The sequence below is a fragment of the Lissotriton vulgaris genome, chromosome 3_2, assembly GCF_964263255.1.
Source record: "Lissotriton vulgaris chromosome 3_2, aLisVul1.2, whole genome shotgun sequence".
Lineage (NCBI taxonomy): Eukaryota > Metazoa > Chordata > Amphibia > Caudata > Salamandridae > Lissotriton > Lissotriton vulgaris.
In genome coordinates this window covers 244,932,575-244,956,073 of record NC_141690.1, presented here as the reverse complement: position 1 = coordinate 244,956,073, position 23,499 = coordinate 244,932,575, and the positions used below count along the sequence as shown (strand labels likewise).

General features: G+C 43.0%; 1 protein-coding gene across 3 annotated transcripts in view; it reads left to right on the top strand.

Annotated features, from left to right (window-relative positions):
* The window catches only part of SLC4A11 (solute carrier family 4 member 11), a 1,871,484-nt gene that overhangs the window by 812,859 nt on the left and 1,035,126 nt on the right, over positions 1–23,499 (top strand). For all 3 annotated transcript variants that reach the window (XM_086964299.1, XM_086964301.1, XM_086964302.1), the window contains exon 2: positions 2,290–2,340. In XM_086964299.1, coding sequence (XP_086820425.1) covers positions 2,290–2,340 — 51 coding nt within the window. The remainder of the gene's footprint in view (positions 1–2,289; positions 2,341–23,499) is intronic.

The window sequence follows — 23,499 nt, the reverse complement described above, 5'->3', positions numbered from 1 at the left end:
AAATTCATAAGGGGTTTGAATTTAAAGCAAGTAGAATCCATGGGTAATCAAGCAAATTAAATCACAAGTTTTGTGTTAAAAGAATAAAAGTGAATGATTAATGAACGATTAACTAAATTAATGTTAATTAAGATGTTCTTATTAAAGTTTACAAACTTTCTAGTAGCTGAACTTGAGTGTACAAAAATGTAACATAATACTGTGATACCCAGGCTTTTGCTGAGCCTCCAGCCAAATCCTTTTCTTTTGTTGACAGTGCACCTTGAAATTAATAGTAGGGTCACCATTCAACAAACTTTCCTCCAAGAGGCAGCGGGTTTTTCCATAGGCAGCTCGAACAGCAAACCAGGAAGCACATGAATCATAGCACAAGAACATCTGAATGTAAAGGGATGAATCCAGAAAGGAGAGAATAGGCAATGTTAATTGGCAAATTCAGGTAGATTCCTCGAATTTCGGCCTTATGAAGTCTAGGTACAAGAAGCTGGACGAACAGAGATGTATTGTCACCTGTGACCACCCTCAATTTTTGCCTGACATAGTACATTTGCTTGAACACCAGGGCGCTCGGAAACATTTCTGAATCTCCACATGCCCCTCCATTTGGCTGCATTGATCCAGCTCACATTGAGGGTAAAAGTAGAACCCTCCCGCCTAGGTGCAGTAACTGCCCCTTCGTGGCTGCCCATTGCAGGATCACTTGGCACGAAGTCTGTTCGTATATACTTAGTTGCAAAGCGTTTCATCCTTTTTCTGTTAATGCTTTTTCTTCTTGGGCAGACTCTTCACCCACTTCGCTCAGGCTGAGCAAGGGCAATATAATCTTTCCATAGGAAGGCCTCAATCACTCCATGCAGTTCAGTCTCCATGGCAGTTACTTCCCAACCCATTCAACAGGTGCTAGATGCCCTCCAAGAAGTTATTGATTTACACTTTAGAGGTGGAACTTTACATTTTGATTGATATTCAGTAACTTACTGATCCAAAAGATAAAATGATACATTAGTGCAAAACGTATTGATTGTAAATCTGTAGTAAGTTGTGATTAGTCTGTGTAGTTGTCCAAAACTTCATGGGACACACATTGTTGTACTATGAAAGCACTTCAGTTCCAAGTGTAACGTGCGTAAGAGTTTTGACAGTGCAACTTGAAACCGAATCAGCTTAAAGTCTAGCACAGGAGTTTTATTAATCGCTATCATACCTACTTTTGAACACTTTCCACAACGCCTTATAGTTGCGCTTTACACCCGAAATGCTATTTTCATAAAATTTGATTTTAATCTATATTGTATCTTCTATCAATTTAAACTAATTTCTTCTTTCATAGCATAGACCCGTAATTGTATCAACAACATGAACACCTTACCGCTGCCTTACACAAAAAATCCTATTGTATTGACGGGAAGGATTTCAGGGATTTTACTTTGCCTTTAGCTAAACAAGTATTCATGCTGCAAGTAAATAAAATGTGGGTATATTATGGACCATGTGTGTACAATACATTTCTTAGTTCGTGTTTTTTTAAACCAGTTTTATCGAGTTTTTTGTTGTACATGCATGTACAAAGATGCAGTACAGTAATTGTCCTAAATATTACGAATAATGCCTGTGACCAAGAATTAGCTAAGTTATAAAAAGTATGTGGTGGGTACTGTACATCATTAGTAGAATGATGCATGTCGGTATGTATTAATGAGTTTAGTCTAAAAGATGTAGAGTATTAGAAATAGTGAAAGGGAAAAAATCTAAAAGGCAGGACATGAAGAAAAAAAAAAGTGGCAGACCTATTCCTGTTGGGTAAAGAAAGAGTTTAAGTTGGGAACACACCATAGGACGCTGTTTTCTTAGTTTGAATGAAACTGTGATCAAGTGATTTAGAGGGGTGGTGGTTGAGGTTTCCACAGGACTGGTGCAGAATCCTAATTCTCTAGGATTCGTGGTTGTAGAACCACGTGGCAAAGCACCTGTGCAAGTCTAAGAACATGCCTGCAAATATGTCCTTACTGCCAGCTGCACTTTGGACATATTGCTGGGGTGATAATTTGACAACAGTCGTAACCTAGTGGTTAATTTATTATTCTTTATTTTATTTATTTAGATTTATTAAATTTGCTCTCCGTAGTAGATGGTGTTTAGACCTGTAGAGATCTTTTAAGAAATCAATGTGGACTAGTAGTCTAGTTAGTTAGTTAGTAGACGTAGTCTAGTTAAATATTTTCAATTTTGTATGCAAATGTTTTTGCAGTTTGAGATTTTGGATTTAAAGCTCAACTTTTTCTTTTTCAGATAGCCCTCCTGCAGCGATGACCAGGAATGGATATTTTTTTGAGGAGACAGGCAAGTTTTGATTTATTGCTATATCAAATTATTTTCCCAGTAATATGGAACATGTATGTCATGTAAAATTCTCTGTTTTCAATAAGTACCACGTACTAAAAGTGCTAATAAATATAGACTTGCGGGAATATTATACTTGGAAGGTCTGTTTACTCTTGTAATGTCAGGTTTGTTAGCTGTTAGATTAGTTTTGCTTAATGGTTGTTAAGTGAAATATTATTGTTACATAATTAGTTTTATTTAGATTACAGCTTATTACATGGAAAACATTCCTCTCAAATTTCTGACCAGTGAAATCTGTTGTACTGTATTGAACGCTCGTGGGATAAAAGTAACACTATCTCGTTATAGGTGTAAGATTAGACTTACCTTTTACCTAATTCTTGTTGAGAGTTTAAGCACATCATTTGCAAAATAATTAATTATCTTTTAGAAGTATTTAACTTGATGAATCCTGTCATTAAGAAAAGTTTATTATGTTGAGATGTTCTGTTACGTAAGTTGTGAAATCAGTAGTGTCGGACAGCCATGATACGTGTTCTACTGTATTGGAGAACTTTTCTTCAAAGCTGCAGTTAAAATATAGAGTTGTCACTTATTGACTCTGCTAGAAGAACACTTGTTAATAAAATAAAACCCAGTTCACATCAAAATTCATTGGTTAATTTGTTAGCTTTTCTATTTTAATAGACCAACAATTCTTTAATGTTTGGAGAGTGTGTAACAAACTGTGGTTTAAATCGAATCAAACCTGTAAAGTAAACTAGCTTTAACAAAAGCATACCAAAATTATGTACCAAAGCACTCAATGTCCATAGACAAAGATTACTGTTGTAATGCACAATATTGTCATTTCTCGATCGGAGTCACTGATTTGTTATAAATATTTTGTTTTGTGGTCCAAGATACAGCCGACACGTGTTTCGTCACACAAGTTACTTCTTCAAGGCTAAAAATAAAGGTCTGTTGTCACGGTCCAGTGGGTCTGTGGTCTGACAAGGGAGTCGATCCTTGAAGTCAAGTCATGAATCAAATTGTTGACCCAGATCAGCAAAACGTGTTTCGATGTCCCATATAATGCTGTTGTGATTTACTGCTCTGTCTGTGTATAGACACTTAAATATCAGTGACTGATGTCTAATTCCAAAGAATTATCCATAAAGATGCTGTCTTGTCTTCTAAAATGAATAATACAGCAATCCCAAAGATTTCAGGGTTGGTTGTGGTCTCTACAATGACCTCGTTGGCCCTGAAGCGGTCTGTAATGTTCCCAGATAATGATAATAGTATTTCCTTCTTGGAGCGCCTTGATAAGTACCCTTCTGCCTCCAGTCACAAGGCAGTGTCCTAGAGTCCTGTCATTTAGAAAGTGCATTCTCTATATGTATGTGTGTGTATATATGTATATATGTATATATGTGTGTATATATGTATGTGTGTGTGTGTATATGTATGGGAGCGTATCCCTTGTTTTAGATGTTCTTAAGAATGCTGGTTCCATTGAAGTTTCTAGATTCACTTTTAATATACTATGGATTTAATTTAAATTTGGTTGGTCATATTTATTGTCTGTAAGAGCCCTAATGCTATGGATTTTACTGTAAACAGCATGCCCTGTCTGAGATTAAAAAGCTGGTTGAATACCATTACCATCTCGGTGTTTCTTATTGAAGAAAGTCATTCACTCTTAAATAACAGGATCCATATCTTTCCTAGTTCCTTTTAATACTATTTCCGCAATCCTCTTAGGCAAAGGCCATATTACAATCATATCACATCACATATGTCTGTCATGTTACCTCTGCTTGCCTAAGTTGGGGAGTTTACAGTCAGCATGAAAGTCCACATCTTCGAGTTGATAGTCTGCTTATCTTCTAGAGTTGTCACTTTCTCTGCAACGGACATAAAACGCACCGTTACGCCCATCACTTTTAAAACATTCTTATCATGCCCTGATAGACACAAATGAGACAAAGTGCCCCTCTTCTTGCCTCAAATGGGACCAATTTCATGTAGGGCTGAGTGGCAATATCTCTGTTATAAAGCGCAGGAGTTAAAAGACCCCTGCTAACCCTGGCTGCTTTTTAGATTCTTTTCATGTCCGTTGAAAAGCATTATGGACACTGCAGTCTGACCAAAGAAGACTACTAGGACCAGGACTTACAAACTCCAACATTGTGTAATAGAGTGCATTAGCAATTGCTCCATACTAGTACTTGGTTTATTAAGAGCTACCTGGTCTCAAATAACGAAAAATAATAATCAACATTTTTGCTAACAAGGTGTCTGAGCTCGTAGTCCTTCAGTGTTGAAGATCATAACTTATTTAAACTCTGTTGCAAATGACCCTCGTATTAGCATATGATTAAGACCCGTCCTGTGTCAAACCCCTTCATGCCATTTTCCTTAGATCTGCCTGCTTTGATGAATAAATATGCTTATCTGATTGACTGGAGGGCTTGATTTCCATGCTGTGCAAATTGTTTGATTCTTCTGGTTCAATACTATTATATGTGTGTGTATAGATATATATGTGTATGTGTATATAGGTGTATGTGTATATATGTGTATGTATGTGTATGTGTATATATGTGTATGTGTATATATATGTATGTGTGCATGTATATATGTATGTATATATGTATGTATGTGTATGTATATGTGTATGTATATATGTATGTGTATGTATATATGTGTGTATGTATGTGTGTATATATGTGTATGTGTATGTATATATATATATATGTGTGTGTGTGTGTATATATGTATGTATATATATGTGTGTGTGTGTGTGTATATATATATATATATATATATGTGCTTAGGACTTTTGAAAATAGACTGCTATATATATATATATATCTAGATCTCAAAGAAACCCACCTCCTTGTCTTCTTTTAAAAATAATTCTGCTAGGGAGGCCAAATTTCTGGATCAGCTGAGATCAGACGTGTTCGTTTACTTATAAAAACCTTATCTGGAGACGACCCCCAACCCCCCTTGATTTTGAAACTTGATGCTGTGAAGAAGTGTCTAAGTAGCTCCAGTAGAGATTTCACCTAACTTAGTCAAAAAATCTAATAATTTAATTTGCAAACATTATAGATTTGTGATTGTCAGATTTTGTTCTTTAGCCAATAATGTCATCTAAGGCATTACATTTTTGCATTAAAGTTAATCCACTGACCAACACTATCTGCTACAAATTAGTAGAATAGATGGGGTACATTTCCCACTTACACCTTGATTTTAGCTTAGGGACGTATGCCATTGGATTCAACGAAAGATTTAAGATTAGGGACCGAATTGGTTTCGTCTAGAAATTTTAATAAATTGCTTCACTTAACTTTAACTTTTCAGCAACGTGTGAGAGGAATATTTCCGCGAGTTCATGTTGCTCTGAAAGTCCAATCTGTGCCGTTGCTAGTATTGCATGCAGTCCTGTCCTTATGCCAATTGACAAGGTGATGCCAAACATGGCTTGATCCCATATAGTCTGAGCACTCAGTTGGGTCCTATCTGGCTTCAAGATAAGCATTATGGCCAACTAAATCAAAGTAACTGCATGGAATGTTATGAAATAATCATAGACTTTTAAGAGTGGAACCATCAGCACATTGCTAAAGGCCTTGTAAAAAGGAGCAGAAAAAGGTTCAAGCAATGTGCTTACGTTATCTGGGCTGATTATCCTCGAAGTCTAGGTCGAAGAAGTGAACAACAGTTTGAAATGTGTTCTGTTTAGAAGAGGCATTACCCTGTAAGCTAAAGAGAAGTGTATCATGAAGGCTTTTTTAATGTGGCCATCACTAAAACGTATAGCTCCATCACAGTGCCATATTTGGCAGATATGGCTTTTAGATTTGGTCTTATTTTTAGTTAATATAATCTGTCAAGCTTAACAGATTTATTGTTCTAGTATGCTATGTAGAATGATTTGCGGACCCCGTCCTTCATTAGCAGATATTCTAGCTAACCTTTGGCTGTGTGAAGCGTCATTCTGCATGAGTAATCACTTTCATGCTGGTGCTCCAGTTCTAAAAAAATCTCCTTGCTAAGTCTTCGCTTAATTGTCACTGGGTATGATTAAAATGTACTGTATTTACTATCAGCTCCACCTAAATGACCGCTTTTATGACTTCCCAATGTCCCAAGAGATTGCTTGTTCGGTGTTTTCTAAATGATAGTATCAAATGACTTAGGCTATCAATGTACACAAGACTGTTACTAAACACAACCTCATTCATTGTCCCAGAGACTTGAGGGGTCATGGGAGTGTCAGAGGGTGGGGCTTTCTGGAAGGTAGGTTTTTCAGGTCTTTGAAGATGCTATCTCAGAACATATGCCCCTCAGCTGTGGGGTCCCACAGGGGTCCTCCCTGAGCACCTTGTTATTTAATGTTTATATGAGCCCTTTAGCAGAGATAGTGAGGCCTTTTGGAGTTTAGATTGTGACCTACGCCGATGACACACAGCTTGTTGTTTCTCTCAACCACTTTGATAATGGTTTAGGACTGTGTTTGGAGAAGGTGGGAATCTGGATGGAACGTTCATATCTGAAATCGAATGGGGCCAAGTCGGAGCTGATGCTCCTAGGTAACTCTCCTGTTGCCAGTATGTCTTGGTCCAACCCTCATCCCTAAGGACCAGATCCAAACTTTTGGCATTTGGCTTAACCGTAACTTGGTTTTAGAGGAGCAGGCTTGGGAGGTGGCAGCTAGCTGTTATGGAATCCTTCGGATGTTGCGAAAAATTCTCCCCCTTTTACCTTTCTCTGCCAGTAGACCTATGGTCCAGGCACTGATCTGGTCTCGCCTGGACTATGCAAATGCTCTCTATTTTGGAGCACCACATGAACCCATTACCAAACTACAGATTGTAAAAAACTGTGCAGCGTGTATGCTAATGCGGATTCTGAATCGCCAATCTGCGAAGCCAGCTCTTGCCACTCTTCACTGGCTTCCCATAGAGGAGAGAATCAAGTTTAAGGCTCTCTGTATTGTACACAAGACATTGGCAGGGATGGGAGCCCCTATTTGGTCGATCATTCTGCCTTATTCTTCGAACAGGGGCCTGCGTTTGGATAATCGTCTGGCCGTACTTCCTAAAATCAGAAAGGCAAGAAGTGGAGGCAGTCTTTTTCCCTATAATGCCTCCAGGTTATGGAACACCCTCCCCCTCCATATCGGTCAATAATCCAACCATCTGACCTTTCGGAAATCACTTAAAATACTGCTCTTTCCCTAATGCTGCTGTAGTTCTTTTGGATGTGCTGCTACTAGCGCTGGCATTAACTCGGTTAGCTATGCGCTCAATAAATGCTATGTTCATTCATTCATTATCCATGGTCTTTTGTGCAGAGGGAATAAATAATTGCAGTTCAATTCAAGGGTTACTAGAAATTGGTCCACAATGATTTGTAACCATATTTCAACGGATACAATGTTCTATAAAATCTATCTTTGGAGCAGTAAAAAGTCAATTCTTGAATCTATTCTATGGTCATTCGAGAAGAGCATGTAATCTTTCGCCCAGTGCAGGGATCACTGTTTCTAATGGCTGTAAATCTTGTATTGCTTCAGTAAGCGCCAGTGGTTTGCCCCTATTGCCATATCTTGAGGAGCAGCGGTCCAGGATGGGGTCAAGTGCGTAACATTTCAGCCAACAGTCTGTCTCTTACTTAGAGGCAATATAGTCAAAGGTGAAGTACATAATATTTCTCTATCGTTTACCAATGAAGAGAAAAGAGTCTACAAACTTCGCCCAATTTGCCATGAATTTCTGTTGCCCTGCCCTTTTAGTCTGTTAGGATTTCCTATTAACATTGAGACCTCCGCTTATGAGAGCTACTCATTTGGTTTTTGCCAGGACATTGGAGTGAAACTGCAGGGAACCAATACAGTTTCAGATTGTAACATATCCTCATATATATAATAAGTGTGCGTCTTGTAGGAGTGCAAAATCCTATTGTGCCAGCATAGAAGTGGTCTTCTCTTTGAAGGCTAATGGAGACTTGGAACATTTTGAGAAATCGGTTTAAGGGGCCTTTGCCTCATTCAGTCCGGTCATATGTATGGTTTTCATTTTAGTGGAGTGAACATGTGTTCTACCCCTCAAGAATTGCACACCTGAGATGCAGTCTATGCTTTTTATCCACAGGAAATATTCTCCAGTATTAGGGGTGTCTTTCATAGATTCACATGCTTGAATAATTCCCAGTCGTCGTCTAAGTGGGAGTCCCACGGTACATAAAATAGTAGTAAGAAAAAAAAAAAAAAAAAAAAATATATATATATATATAAGGACTTTGAGCGCGCACTGCCAATGACGTGACGAATAAAGTCAGTTGCTTCATAAGTTCGATGTTGGGCTCTTTCTTGTTCAAGTGGCTAAACCGCATGGTTCCAGGATCTCCATTCCTGTCATTGAGCTCGCCCTGCAGGACCGGGGGCCCCCAGCAAAGTGGAGGTGTTTTCTTGAATATTTATCGAGGGGGCATGGACCGCTCTCCGTTGTTTACCAGCTGTAAGGACTTCCGCGGCAATATGGTAATTACGGAGTGAAAGGGAGAAGAGAGAGGCTGATTTCTCTCTCTGGTAACATCGCAGAAGCCACACCAATAACGCCGTGGCAGAGAATCCTGCACTCGCAGCATGTAACAAATGGATGCATCGCACATGAACAATATTGCAAGTATGAGAAATATCACGCTATTAAGCAAAGATGGAAATTTCATGGCATAATCTTAAAGACTGTGGTGGTGCATTCTGGGGCCAGTAGGACAATATTGCTGGCATGTGACCACTAGGAGTATATTCACGCTCACCTGTGATCAAGGCGTAGAGGACGCCGAAACGCGTAAGGACTTTGAGCGCGCACTGCCAATGACGTGACGAATAAAGTCAGTTGCTTCATAAGTTCGATGTTGGGCTCTTTCTTGTTCAAGTGGCTAAACCGCATGGTTCCAGGATCTCCATTCCTGTCATTGAGCTCGCCCTGCAGGACCGGGGGCCCCCAGCAAAGTGGAGGTGTTTTCTTGAATATATATATATATATATATATATATCAGAAACTTCGTCTAAACATCCTTTTAACACCGGACACAGAGAACGAACCGGACCCAATCAGGTGAATTTTTAGTATTTTATTTTAGTGCAACCTTCCGTTCGCCATATATATATATTCAATAATGTTCATGCTCGCCACTCCACGGCGAGGACAAAACCAGGTAAGGACCTCTTTCCAATGACTCCAAAAGCACTCGCAGCATCAGGCAGCAAAGGAAACTCCAAACTTTTCTTCAAGTGAAAAAGCAGAGTGAGTTTTATTCCATACAACGAAAAGTGGCAGACATAATGTCATCCATGACGCGTTTCGCTCCACAAGGGAGCTTGTTCACATGACGCGCCCCAAAATGCTCAACCAATTTATAGGTTTACACACAGGTGATTCCAATAGACACATGTCAAGAGTAATAAGAAAAATAAAAAACAGACTAATGTGAGCGGCCATGTTGAGTGAGTGACCAGCATAGTTATAAAAGACAAGTAAATGTTGCTTGGAAAGTCGACCCAACTAAATGCACAGTGCATAAATTAATTTTCAAAATTGTGAATCATGGTTCAGTTTGGCATGCTACAATATAAGAATTTATGACAAGTATCAAAAAATTAACATCCGTAGATAAAAAAGACAAAGAAGACAAGTGTCCCAAATTAATCCTAAAATAGGAAATGTCGTTCTTAATATATGCTGATTACACAAAAAATTATTTTCTCACAGGGTCCATAGAATCCAAATAATTTGTTTAATTGTTGCTTGACAAATTCGAAATGTATAATGTAACAACGTCTAAAAGTAAAACAAAAGAGATTTTAAATATATGTAGTGCTAAAAATGACGTGTTCAGTCAAAGAATAAAAATGTGTTAAAATCATTCCTATAGCAAGTTAGGAGGCGCGTGATGAAAACCCAGTGGTGTTTAAATAGCAACAAAATATTTTTATACAACATACATAATTCCCCTGGAGAAACAGTATGCACAGTGAATTTACTTATTTTCAAATAAATACATTTATCAACAAAGTATTTATATGCTGCTAAGCTAGTCAAAGAAGCTCTTAAATCATCATCTTCAAAGTGACTTCTTAGCAGTGATTTGAGGATACAATTTACAAATCAACAGATTACAAGATGCACAATCACAAAATTTTTTACAAATCCTCCGTTAGGGGCTCTAGTGTCAATCGACAAAATAAAATGGGATTCTTTTTGACTCGATAATTTCTCCCGATCCCCTCCCCGGCCGGGGAGTGGTACAGAGCACAAGACTGTATATTCTAGATCTTTCAGTTTATTGTTGTGAACAGCTTTGAAATGTCTAGCGACGGGATAGTCGCTGTTGCTGTTCACAATCGCACGAATATGTTGCAAAATGTGTTTGTGCACAGGTAGTTTTGTACTCCCAATATATTCCAGATTGCAAGTACATTTTAGTTTTGTATACTGCAAACTCTGACCTGCAGGTTAAGTGTGAATGGAAAATATATATGTGTATATATATATTCACTGAAAAAACCATAGGTTTCACACCAGTTATAGTTAGCTGGAAATTTTACTGATATAAAACCATTGAAATTCCCACGTTATAGTTAGTTGGACTCACTATAACTTGCGCGCCTGCAATGCACTGCTGATGACGTCACATATTACATCACTCATGACATGGTCAGTGACATCACTCATGACATCACTGATGACACCATCCAGTGAATGTGTGGCTTTCTGAAAAACATATATGTTTTATATATGTATTTGTAAAGGACTATGGAAGAATAAATGGTTAAATAAGTGTGTAAATGGATGTTTGTTTTTAAAATAATTGATTGGTTAACTGCCTTATTAAGTGCATCTTAGTGAATACATATATTAGCAAGTAACTTTTAAATATTGAAATGTATGTATCAGTGTTTCACTTTGTGTATAAGTGGCTGTATGGGTTGGTGACTGACTCACTTTGTATGTGTTTTGAAGACAGCATATGTACAGGACTGTATGGATGGATGAGTGTGTATATGTTAGTGAGTAAACGACTCTCTCACTATTGTCTTTTTCAGTAACGACATATGTTTTAATCTAGTATATGTGAGTATTGATATATATAAGTGAGTATATGTGAGAGTGAGAGATTGTAAGAGTTCCTGTTTAAATAAGTATGTGTTTCTATAAGTGATTGTTTAAGAGAGTAAGTATGTGTAAGTTTCCTTAGAAGTAAAGTGGTACTGTGTGTAAAGCTGTATATGCAAATAAATGGATGTTCAATAGTTTTTTTGCATGTGTGAATATGTGTGTGAGTAACTTTTGGATGACTGTCGGTGTATAACAGGATGTATAGGTGTATCACTACATATGAGTGAGTATATGTATGAGTGACTATATAGAACTGTTGGTGAATGAGTGGATGTGTATATAGATGGTGGAATTACTGAATTGTTTGTTGTAACTGGTATGGGTATCCATTTTTTTGAAAATGTTAATTTCTATTTTTGAATATGTGTTTCAAGGCTTACATTGCACTGAAAGGAGGGCTGTCTCTCTGTCACAAGGATGGTGTCATCAGTGATGTCATGAGTGATGCCACTGACCATGTCATGTCATGAGTGATGTAATATGTGACGTCATCAGCAGTGCATTGCAGGCGCGCAAGTTATAGTGAGTCCAACTAACTAACCTGGGAATTTCAATGGTTTTATGTCTGTAAAATTTCCAGCTAACTATAACTGGTGTGAAACCTATGGTTTTTTAAGCTCTCCGGAAAGCGCACCCAGAGCGCTACTTTCGTTCGTGAATAAAATATGAATGAAAAGTAAATAATAACGCAAAACATTTAGTACCATACATATAAAAGCAGTTTTTTTTTTATAAGGAAATGAAAATGATTTCGCATTTCCGTGAAACTATCAAAACGTCACTTCGGCGCGCCTACGTTCGCGCCGCGTGTGCACCCCCCGGAAGCGCCTACGTTCGCGCCACATATGCGCACCCGGAAGCGCTCCGGTGCGTGCAGCGTCAGCGCTTCAAGTCATGTGACCTTAAAATAACACTTTTCATTGGTTGCTAACAGTTTTTTTTACAAAGAATGAAATCCCTACCCATTTCCTTCACGTCTTCTTTCACTTTTGTGACTGAAAGACCTGTTTTTTGCTCTTGGATCTTTCTTGGTTTACCATGGCTGCCAGAGAATCCAGCAGTGATGAAGAGCATGAATTCATCGATGAAGAGCCTCCTCAGCCAAAGGTGAAGGAGCATTTCATTTGGATTTTTTTTTAAATACCAGCTGACCAGAAGAAGGTGAGTGCTCCAAAAGTGGAGTGCAGGATCTGCAAAAAAGTCCTGTCACGGGGTGACCCCAAAAAAAAATATTCTTTTGGGAACTTTACAATGATCCGGCATGTGGAGAGAAGGCACCCCCAGAATTTTGCCCGGGAAAGTGTCCGGGCTCTGGCACAAGAGGTTCCCAGTGATGGGGCCTCTGCATCCACCGGAGGAGCAACTACTTCTGGGAGGGGGCGATCGCAGGAGCTCGTGCCAAATATTCAACCTGCTTTCAACAATGCTGTCCTGAAATGCAGATACTGCGATCAACTCCTTACCTATGGGGAGCAAAGTGTCCTGCTCATGGTTCGAGCATTGGAGAACCATCACTGCCGTTCCCATCCCTAATTTTTTTTTGTTTTTTTGCTCCTGTTGAGCAGTTTCCATTCCCTGTTTTTGTTCTTAAAAAAAAAAAAGAAGAAAAAAAGTTATTTTCAGAACTACCTCCAATTCTCATCAAAGAGCTATATTCTTAAAAAAATGAAAAAGAGTAAGTGAAATGGAGTGCATTGATAATGGAAAAGAAAATGAGTAAGAAAGAACAGAAAGGTATGAGAGGAGAAAGGAAGTGAAGTAGGGGGACTGAAAGAAGGTGAGGTTTGGGAAGGAAAGTAAGGAGAAGAAGAGTGAATATGGGGAATGTGGATATTCAAAGAAAATGATGAAAAGGAACGGGGGTGTGGAAGGGTAAGAAAAGATGCATTGCTGGAGTTGAAGACTGAAGGCCTCATTTATGAAGCCATGCGTCACTTTAACGCCACCAGAGCGTCACTTTTTGTGACGCATCAGTACAGTAAAAAATGCACCTTATTCAGTCATATTTACAAAGTGACACATCTAGGTAGTTGCGTCACTTTGTAAGCCCCTGCGCCACATTATTCCTACGTCAGGTGTAATGTATGCAAAAGGGACGTATTGACGCAAGAAAGGGTCGTAGAGGTGACACAGTGAATAAACTGGGGGCCTCATTTATGAAAAGTGACGCATCGCTGCGTGAAAACAGCGATGCGTCACTTTTCAATGCGCACTCCTTACGACATTCCTGATGCGTCATATTTAATGTATGACCAATCATGTCGCAAGGAGTTAGATACGTCAGTATTTCTGACGTTATCTGTAAGCGCAAAAGTGACTAATTGCTGGAGTGTGTCACAAAAGTGACGCAACTCCAGTAATGCGTCCTTTCACATGGGGAAAGCCCCATGTGAAAGGGCTTGCGTCAGTCTTACGCCTGCTGTGAGGTAGGCGCAAGATTTTGACGCAACAGCATCCTAAGTGACGCAGTGAAATCTCATAGATTTCACTGCGTCACTATTACGAGGCTTTTTGCGGGGGAACGCCCCCTCTGCATACATTATACCTGATGCAGGTATAATGTGGCGCAGGGGTTTAAAAAGTGACGCATCTACCTAGATGCGTCACTTTTTAAATATGGCGCAACGAGGCGCATTTTTTACACCGCTGGTGCGTCGCAAAAAGTGACGCACCGGCGGCGCAAAACTGTCGCAAGGCCTTCATAAATAAGGCCCTGGATTTTCCCCATGCTTCGCTCCCCAGTCCGCTCCCTGGTGCGCGTACCGGGCGCTCCCCCCGAGCAAATCGAATGTTTTTTTTTTTTAAATGCCCCGCGGGACCCTACTATAGCCACATCAAACCTAGGGGGTCAGGGGGGGTCTACCCTGCCCCCTTATAGTCATTTTTTTTAATGCCACCTCTTGTGTCTCGATCCTACCGAGACACAAAATGGCGGCCGCTCCGGACTGTTTCGAATGTTTACAGACACCCGTGAGCCAATCAGCTTTCCATGCGCAAGTCGCGTAGCACGCCCGGTGCGCGCCTATAGATATATATATTTTTTTGAACCTACATTACTCAAAATCCACTGGAGCACATATCTTGAGACATAGCAAAGGCACATCGGGCTACCAGTCCCTACAATTTGCCAAGTTTGGTGGAAATCCATTCAGCCGTTAGGGCTAAAAGTGAGGTCGACCGCCCTATGGAAATTAACATGGGGAAAACGCATTTTGGGACCCCCCTTTTATCTCGGCCCCCGCTTGACAAATCCCCCCCCAAACTTTCAGGTAAGGACCGGGGCGCCGCGAGGCCATTTTGAGGAAATTTTCAGGCAGATTCGTCAACCGGCGCCAAAGAAAATAGAATTTTGAGACTTAACATTGAAAAAAATCCTAACTATAACTACCTACTGGCGACCGCCAGTAGGTAATATATATATATATATAATCCATCTCTAAAAGTGCCGGGCATGAGGAAGCCCACGCAGGAGTCTATAAATCACCACATCTTTAATGGAAAAACGGCATTTGGAAACAGCGCAGGGTTGCCTTGCTAAAGTCAGTCCTGTGCCCAAAGCGTTTCATGCTTACGAGCATTTCATCCGGGGCTCGCAGGTTGAACTGGAATCGCAGGTGGCAGCAGTTTTAAAAGGCCCCATCATTTCATTGTCCCCGCCCAGATGGTCGTGGCCATGGCTGTGGCCTTCTGGATCTTGTTGTGCCAAATGTTTTCACTCAAGTGAGCCGCTGCGACCAGGCTCCAAATGTCAACAAATAAATTCCCAAGTGGGTAGCAAAGGCTTGCCTCACGCCGCTTCTTGTGCTCCATGCCATTTTCCCATTAAAGATGTGGTGATTTATAGACTCCTGCGTGAGCTTCCTCATTCCAGGCACCTTTAGAGATGGAGATATAGATAGATAGATAGATAGATATCAAAATATATAAAAGAAATAAAACCTTAAAGTACCATAGAACAACATTGGCCCATATAAAGTATAGAGGTAGAGTTCACTTTTGTAGCATATCCATGTCATTATAATAGTCCACATTCCAGCCAATCAGGCTGTAGCACCTTCTAGAACAGAGGTCTTCAAACTTTTTGATGCCGAGACCCCCCTGTCAAAATTTCCAGGCTTCAGGACCCCCTTCTGATAAAAATTTCTAGAACTTGGTACTCCTCATCATCAACAAGCATAAACGCCCGCAGTTCCCCCAGCAAATCATTTTTATGTTGGGGAAATATTATTAAACAGTGTATAGCAAATCAAATGTTTCGGCAGGGACGCTCAACCTTCTGCAATTCTGGGCAAATCACTTAATCTCCTCATGCCTAACAAAAATGAATGTGTCCGTCTGTAACATAACTGGTGCTCATGTAAAGCGCACTGATACCTTCGGGTCTAGTTTGCGCTATAAAAAACTCCACAAACTATAATCCTTAAATGGTTACAATTCAAATAAGCACACATGAAGCTGTGATATTAAAGTTGGTTAGGCTCTGGACCCTGACCATGAACTCCATCCTTCGTGGGCAGGTGTTCTGTTTTTTTTCACTCTTTTTCCTCCAGAAGTATTGCAAATATTTTCAGCTGTTGGCTCCTGCTTCACAAATATGCTTGTAGCGGTCTATACCTTGTTGCGTTTCTTGCTCTACAACTCTAACGTACACTGTTGGCATGTTTTATTGCACTCTTTAATTGATATTCAGAATTGGGGTTCATCAGCTTTGGCACCTTACTCACTTGATAAATGAATAAGTCCATGAATAAAGCAAGCAGTAATCTTCAAACTGGTTTCTGGGAATTTACCGACTACTAATGGCCAGGTAAGATGTGTGGACTATTACTGAACATGTTTATATAATTTGACTACCAGAGGATAACAATATTTTTTTCATCTCCCATATTGGGCCAATTTGAGTGTGGGTTTAGGTTTGCATGAAGCAAATGATATTGCCTGCACCGGTCTATCCATGTTGAAAAGGAAAGCGTTGCTTCCGAGCCATAGCTCACTGTGGTGTGGCTCACTGGTTAGAGGCGGCAGACCCGAGAGCAGAGGACGGCCAGGGACCAGGGTTCAATTCCCAACGCGGCAGGGTCGTGGACCAGGGTCAGCAGACTCGATAATTCTCACCTCAGTGCCTACTCTAACCAGGGATTACACGCGGCAACTCTGGGCATTAGCTTGCCTCATCTCCACAATAGCCCCCCCACACACGCCGGGGATGCCTGGTTTCACCTTGGAGATACCCAGTAGGGACTATCTCACAGGGAAAGCCAGGACGGGTTCCCCAGCGGTCTACTGTGCAGAGATACTCCTTTGGGAGTCGATTCTAGCGCATTACAAACCCACAATTAATTAATTAATAGCCTCTAAAGACCCACTGATGCAAGATGCGAAGTGCTCTAATAACAAATATAACTGGTAAAGAGACTGTTCATAATGCAGCCAGAATCTATGATGATAATAATGAAGATCAAAATATGAGTGCATTGGAGGTATGTTCTGAGGCACAGGAGGCTCCATCAACATGTTAACTTTATCAGTGTGTCTTCCATATACCTTTTTGCGAAGAGTACTTGAACAAAATATTGGGCAAATTTGCATTTAAAAACTTAGAATACCTTCCCCATGATATACCTTCAAGCCAATAAATACTATTCAGGCCAAGACATTTCAGTGCAAGGCCCAGTTCACCCCAAGAAGGCCCATTTTTGCCACTGACAGATAACAGATGTTTATTTTTACCCAACTCAATAATCATTATTTTATTGACCTCGAAAGGATGGAAGGTAGTGTGAACTCACTGGAATTCAAATCTGTGACCATGTGGTCAAAGAGAAACTCCTGTAGCATGTACAAAAGTGTATTGAGCCACCAGACCTCGGTCAGTGCGATCTCCTAATGCATCATTTTGGAAAAAAATCCAAGTATGCATTGATAGCCCATTCATAATTTCAGTCCTTTGCTGTAGTTTGATGTCCCGGCAGAATAATATTAAAAATGGATTTAAAAGAAATCAAGGGACCACGCAGAACAAGAGAGTAAAAAGGCTTATACAGTTAGTGTAAAAGTGGAAGTGAACATAAATAAACTGTATTTTAATAATGTAGCCTTCGGAAATAGCATAGTTTGAAATAAAAAAAAGGCGAGGGGTGTGTGTGTGTGTGTATGTCTGAGGGGTGAAAAGCAGGGCATGGTGGGTGAGGAGGAAGGGAGGGGGAAGAGGCAGCTTCCTCACTAGCACTTCGAAGCTTCGGTTGCCTTGGGAAACATCAATGCGATCAGATACCAGGAGCAGCCACGAGGAAGAGGCACGGAAAGGGCACCAGCTGGAACTACACACAGCAGCAGCAGCAGCAACGAGGATGCCCAGGAAAGGCAACAGGGTGCAAGGCAGCGGAAAAAAAATAATGATGCACTCTATGTTCATTCCACAGGTGCATATTCATGACCCCAGCTCCTGGCATTTCCTGGTGTGTGCATCCTGACGTCTCTCTGATTGGAGGACAGTCGTGGATGACGTTATATTCTTTTGTCCTCCAATCAGAGAGCACATTGACAAGCATCATTCGGAATCCGAAACACAAACGTTTTGCATTCCGGATCCAGGCAGTTCCAGGCAGGAGCGCGACCCCCTTTGAATGAGTTTATGCCCCCCCCCCCCTGGGGGTCGCGCCCCACAGATTGAAAACCCATGTTCTAGAACCTTCTCCTCAGAAGCTCAAGCCCTCAGATGTTCTACCGCACGTCGTGTGAAGGGAGTCTCCCTGAGCCCTGCTCAGTTTCTTCAATCTACATTTCTTTAAATTTTCTTCAACAGGTCTTCTACAAAAAGATTTTTATTCCGGTCTTGTTCTGCCTGTGGAAAACTTTGCATTTTCTCTGAGGACCCTCATAAAAAATGCATCTACTGCCTGTACCCGGACCATGAGGTGAGGATTTGCTAGTTTTGCTGAACCTTTTCAGCAAAGACCCTGAAAGATAGAGAGGCCCGTCTCCTTCTGTGGCTAAAGAGGTTGAAGACGTCAGACAACCCTGTGTCTGATTTAGAGAGTGTCTTCCAAGACCTCTCTGAAGCGTGGGTCAGACTGAGCTTCCTTCTCCATTCCTCAAAAAGAAGAAGCTTGTGGACACTGCAAAGTCAGTCTCCCCACCGGAACTGCCAGCCTCTAAGCCTGCAGGACCTAGTTCTCTGGCATCGCAGTCCCACTCTGTGCCCTCATCATCAAAAACGAGTGCCGGCTCATTGACGAGCTCGTCAATGCGCCTGTCGGCGACGACGAGATCCGTTGACGTGATACCTACTTCGACGACCTGCTCTGTGTCGACGACGACTACATAGTCGACGATGGCCAAGGAGGTTCGGCCTATTTCTTCAATTGTGAAAATCTCGTCGACGACAAAGAAATCTGTCTTGTCGACGACCCAACCTAAGCGTCACTCGTCTAAGACTTCGTTGACGCTACCTGCTTCGTCGACGATAGCCTCGTCGACGTCCAGTACCTCGTCGATGTCTACCTAGTCTTCTAAGACTCCATTGACGCACTAGACTTCGTCTACGACAATTACATCTCCGTCGACGGCAGCGTCGTCGACGACGAAGGCCTTAGTCGACGGCACCCACCTCATCGTCGACGCCTGGAACATCGACAATGAATCCCTCGGTGACAGCTCGTCAACGGGACCGTTGACGGAGCAATTTTCACTGGCGACTGCAACCACCTTCACTGTGGTAACTGCAATTACTGTTAAACGTCCTGCTCCACTGGTTTTGAGCCCTGTCCAGCACGGGTCAGGTCCCCCAGCTCAATTGTTTGCGTCCGCAGAGGAGGAATCTTCTGATGGCTCCTACGCTGATGACACCTTTCGTCCCGCAAGTAGCATCTCGGAGCTACATATCAAATATCAGGATGAGGATAACTATGAGCGGAGTCGCACATCTCAGTTCATGGTGACCAACAGGATCTGGAACATGGAATTCCTATGGCGCAGTTGCCGATGTCTTTAATCACAAATCTGCAACACATGCTGGACGACTATAATCGTCGTTTTCCACCTTCTTCGCAGGCTTCTTCAACGTCTCCTCCAGCGCAGGAGCCTGTTCAAGTTGCACCGCCACGGTCACCTGTTCCTCAGGACCCTGGTACTGATGATGACGTTCATGTTGATACGGACCAAGATGATGACGCTGTCCTAGCAGATTGGGATAATTGTCAGGCCCAGACTCCATCTCCTCCGCTCACCTCCCCTCTGGCTTCTCCCTCCAGTGGATATTGGGTGTTTCCACCTTTTAATGATGAGGGCGCGAAACGTTTCCAGCTGCCTATGGTCGTCAGACAGCAAGACTGTTTTCTTTATGATTTTAAAGATCAACCTTTAAAGCAAGTGCATACTATTTCAATAATTGATTTCATTTGGAAGGAGGGACTAAAACTCATGGAACGGCCTAATTCCATTCCTGCCGTACTTCCACGCCTAGACAAAAAATATAAGGCGCCAGAGGATTCACCTGCCTGCCCTGTGTCTCAACCGAAGCCAGACTCTGTCATTACACAGGCTGCCCAGAAGAGGTCACGTAACCCAGCTTCGCCTTTATCGTCACTGCCGGACCAGGAAGGTCGTCGCCTGGAAACCATCGGCAAAAAGTTCCCCACGATGGCCGCAACTACAGTCAGGGCGGCAAATTCCTTAGCCATCCTCGGCAGATACGACCGACAAATGTGGTCGGAGATTGCAGCTCTAGTCGACCTGATTCCTGAATCTACCAGGGCAGATGCACAAAAGATCGTGCAGAATGGTGAAAAAGTATCGTCCGAAATTATAGACTATGCAATTAATATTTCCTCAACTGGTTTCAGACAGCTTGCAGGTGCTGCTGTTTTAAGAAGGCAGGGCTGGCTTAAGGCTACGTCTTTTCGACCTGAGGTACAAGGTAAGGTACTCTATTTACCTTTCAATGGAGAGTCCCTCTTCGGCAAGCACGTGGACGACACTTTAGAGTCCATCAAGAAAGATACAGACACTGCTCGAGCCCTAGGTTCTCTCCAGTACAGGAAACGACCATTTCATGGAGCAGGTGGCAGGGGCACATCCTCCAATTTTTGAGGCTTAATCCCAGTACCTATGGTGATAACTGTGTGAAGTTGGCCTGATATATGATGTTCACCAATTCTAGTGACCACCTTGTATCAGTCCAAACAACCCTTATGGTGATTGGTTGTAAGTCAACCTTCTAGACCAGCTATCCTAATGGTAGCATGGACAAAGCAGTCTTAGGCTAAACTCTTTTGGCATGTGAAGCCAGCTGTTTTACCACATATAACCCCTTGAATACCAAATGAAAGGACACCACACAGGTAGTTATGAAAATAAACAAGATATTTATTAACTAACAAACACCTCTGAACTCTTTGGGGTCAGAGGGCTAAGCACATGACCAGACTCTTAAGAAAAATACGTTAAGTTGCACAAGTTACAATGTTGCCCTAGGGGTGCAACAAACCATATACTAAACAAGTGGTGTATACTAAACAAGTGGTGTAAGGAAGTCGATAGAAGGAATGGAGCTGTCCAGAGGCTGTAGGATCGCTGGGACTACACTATCCTAACTTTAGGTAAGTAATAGGAGGCCCACGGAACGCGTGTGCAGAGTGTGAACTCAAACGCGAGATGCGTAACAAAGTCTATGGACAGTACAGTTCAAGAAAATGGTGAGTACGGACAATCCTGACTAAGTAGGACTAAAACGACTGTGAAACTGGACACTAGGAGAGTCAATCTACCCTTGAGCACCGAAATGCTCTGGTTACCTCACCCACGGGCATCGGGGGCATAGGTGCAACATCGTGTCAGGTTTCTGCGTTGAAGTCTATGGAGCCTGAAAGAAAAGATGCTGCAGGCGACCAGGAAGATGTCCGGTGTGATCCAAGGGTGGATCAGAGATGCTGAAGACCTGAAAGCAGAGGGGACAATGTTCAAAGTCACTAGCCAGTGACTGGAGTGGAACCAGGAAGGAACCAGATGCTGTTGTCGCGAACAGGTGAAGAGTGGACGCTTGACTCTGCAGCCACGTGGACCAGGATGTGTCTTGGACGACCAGGATGGAGGCACGAGCTGTCCCACGCAGGCTCTCGCTGTCGGCGGTGTTGGTTCCGGATTCTACATCAAAAGGCCTTGGCAAAGGCAACCCACACGGTGAGTGGAAAAGGCGTCTGGTGCAGACCAGGAGGGTCCGTGGTACTTCTCTTTTGGAAGGAAGCAAGGGCCAGTCTGGAGCAACCAGACCAGCAACGTTGATGTCGTGGATCCCACGGACCCTTCACCTGCCAGTCCTGCAAGTTCACCTGCATCCGGACCTGCACTCCACCAGCGCCCACCAAGCCGAACACCAGCAGCAACCACCTCAAGTGCATCCTGCTCAACACCCGCTCCGTCCACAGACACGCCGTCCAACTCTGGAACCTCCTCGACACCACAGCTCCTGACGTTGCCTTCCTCACGGAAACCTGGATGAACGATTCCTCAGCGCCTGACATCGCCATCGCCATCCCAGAGGGCTACAAGATCATCCGGAAAGACCGCGACAAACAGACTGGAGGAGGTATCGCCATCATCCACAGGAACAGCATCCGCATCTCGACCAACACCGACGACACCCTGACAACCGCCGAACACCTGCACTTCCAGATCCACACCGACCCCAAGACCACCCTCAGGGGCACCCTGATCTACCGACCCCCGGGACCACGCACTCAATTCAGCGAAGACATCGCCGACTTAATCAGCCCGCACCCCCTCCCCTCCGCCGACTACATCCTCCTCGGGGACATCAACTTCCACCTGGAGAACAACAACGACAGCAACACCACCACCCTGCTTGACAACCTCGCCACCCTCGGACTCAAGCAGCTGGTGACCACCCCCACCCACCTCGCCGGACACACACTCGACGCCGTCTTCTCGTCCAGCAAAGACATCGCCTTCAGCCACGCCACTGGACTCCACTGGACGGACCACAGCTGCATCCACTTCACCTTCAGAAGAACCAAGGTCCACCACCACCAGCAACAGGCCACACGAAGAAGCTGGAACAAGATCACAGCCGACCAACTCGCCGCATCCCTGAGCCAGCACCCTCCCGCCAGCTCAGCGAACCCCAGCCAAGCCGCCGACAACCTCACGAAATGGATCTACACCTGCGCGGAAGAACTCGCCCCTCTGAGGACCCCGTCCAGCAGACCCAGAAGCAAGAAGGCCCCGTGGTTCACCGGCGAACTCAAGAGCTCCAAGAAGAACTGCCGTGCCCTCGAGAGAGCCTGGAGAAGAGACCCAACACCGGACAACATGACCACCCTCAAGCTCGCCACCCGAAAGCACCATCAACTGATCCGCGCCACCAAGAAAACAGCATTCAAGGACCGGCTGGACAACCACGCACACAACAGCAAGGAACTCTTCAACATCGTGAGAGAGCTCTCCAACCCCAATGCCGGAACCGACGACATCACCCCATCGCAAGACCTCAGCAACTCCCTCGCCTCCTACTTCCACAACAAGATCGCTGACATACACAACAGCTTCAGCACACAAACAACGCTCCCCACGACCACACCATCGCCCCCCACCACCACCCTCAACGCCTGGACACCGATCAACCTCGAAGACACCATCCGCACGATGAACTCCATATACTCCGGATCTCCAACCGACCCCTGCCCTCACCACGTCTTCAACAAGGCCGACGCTGTCATTGCACCCCACCTGCGGGACATTATCAACACCTCCTTCGACACCGCCACCTTCCCTGAGAGCTGGAAGCACGCCGAACTCAGCGCTCTACTAAAGAAACCAACGGCGGACCCCACCGAACTCAAGAACTACCGCCTCATCTCGCTCCTCCGGTTTCCAGCCAAAGTCATCGAGAAGACCGTCAACAAGCAACTGGCAGCCTTCCTCGAGACGACTGGATCCCTCGACCTATCTCAGTCAG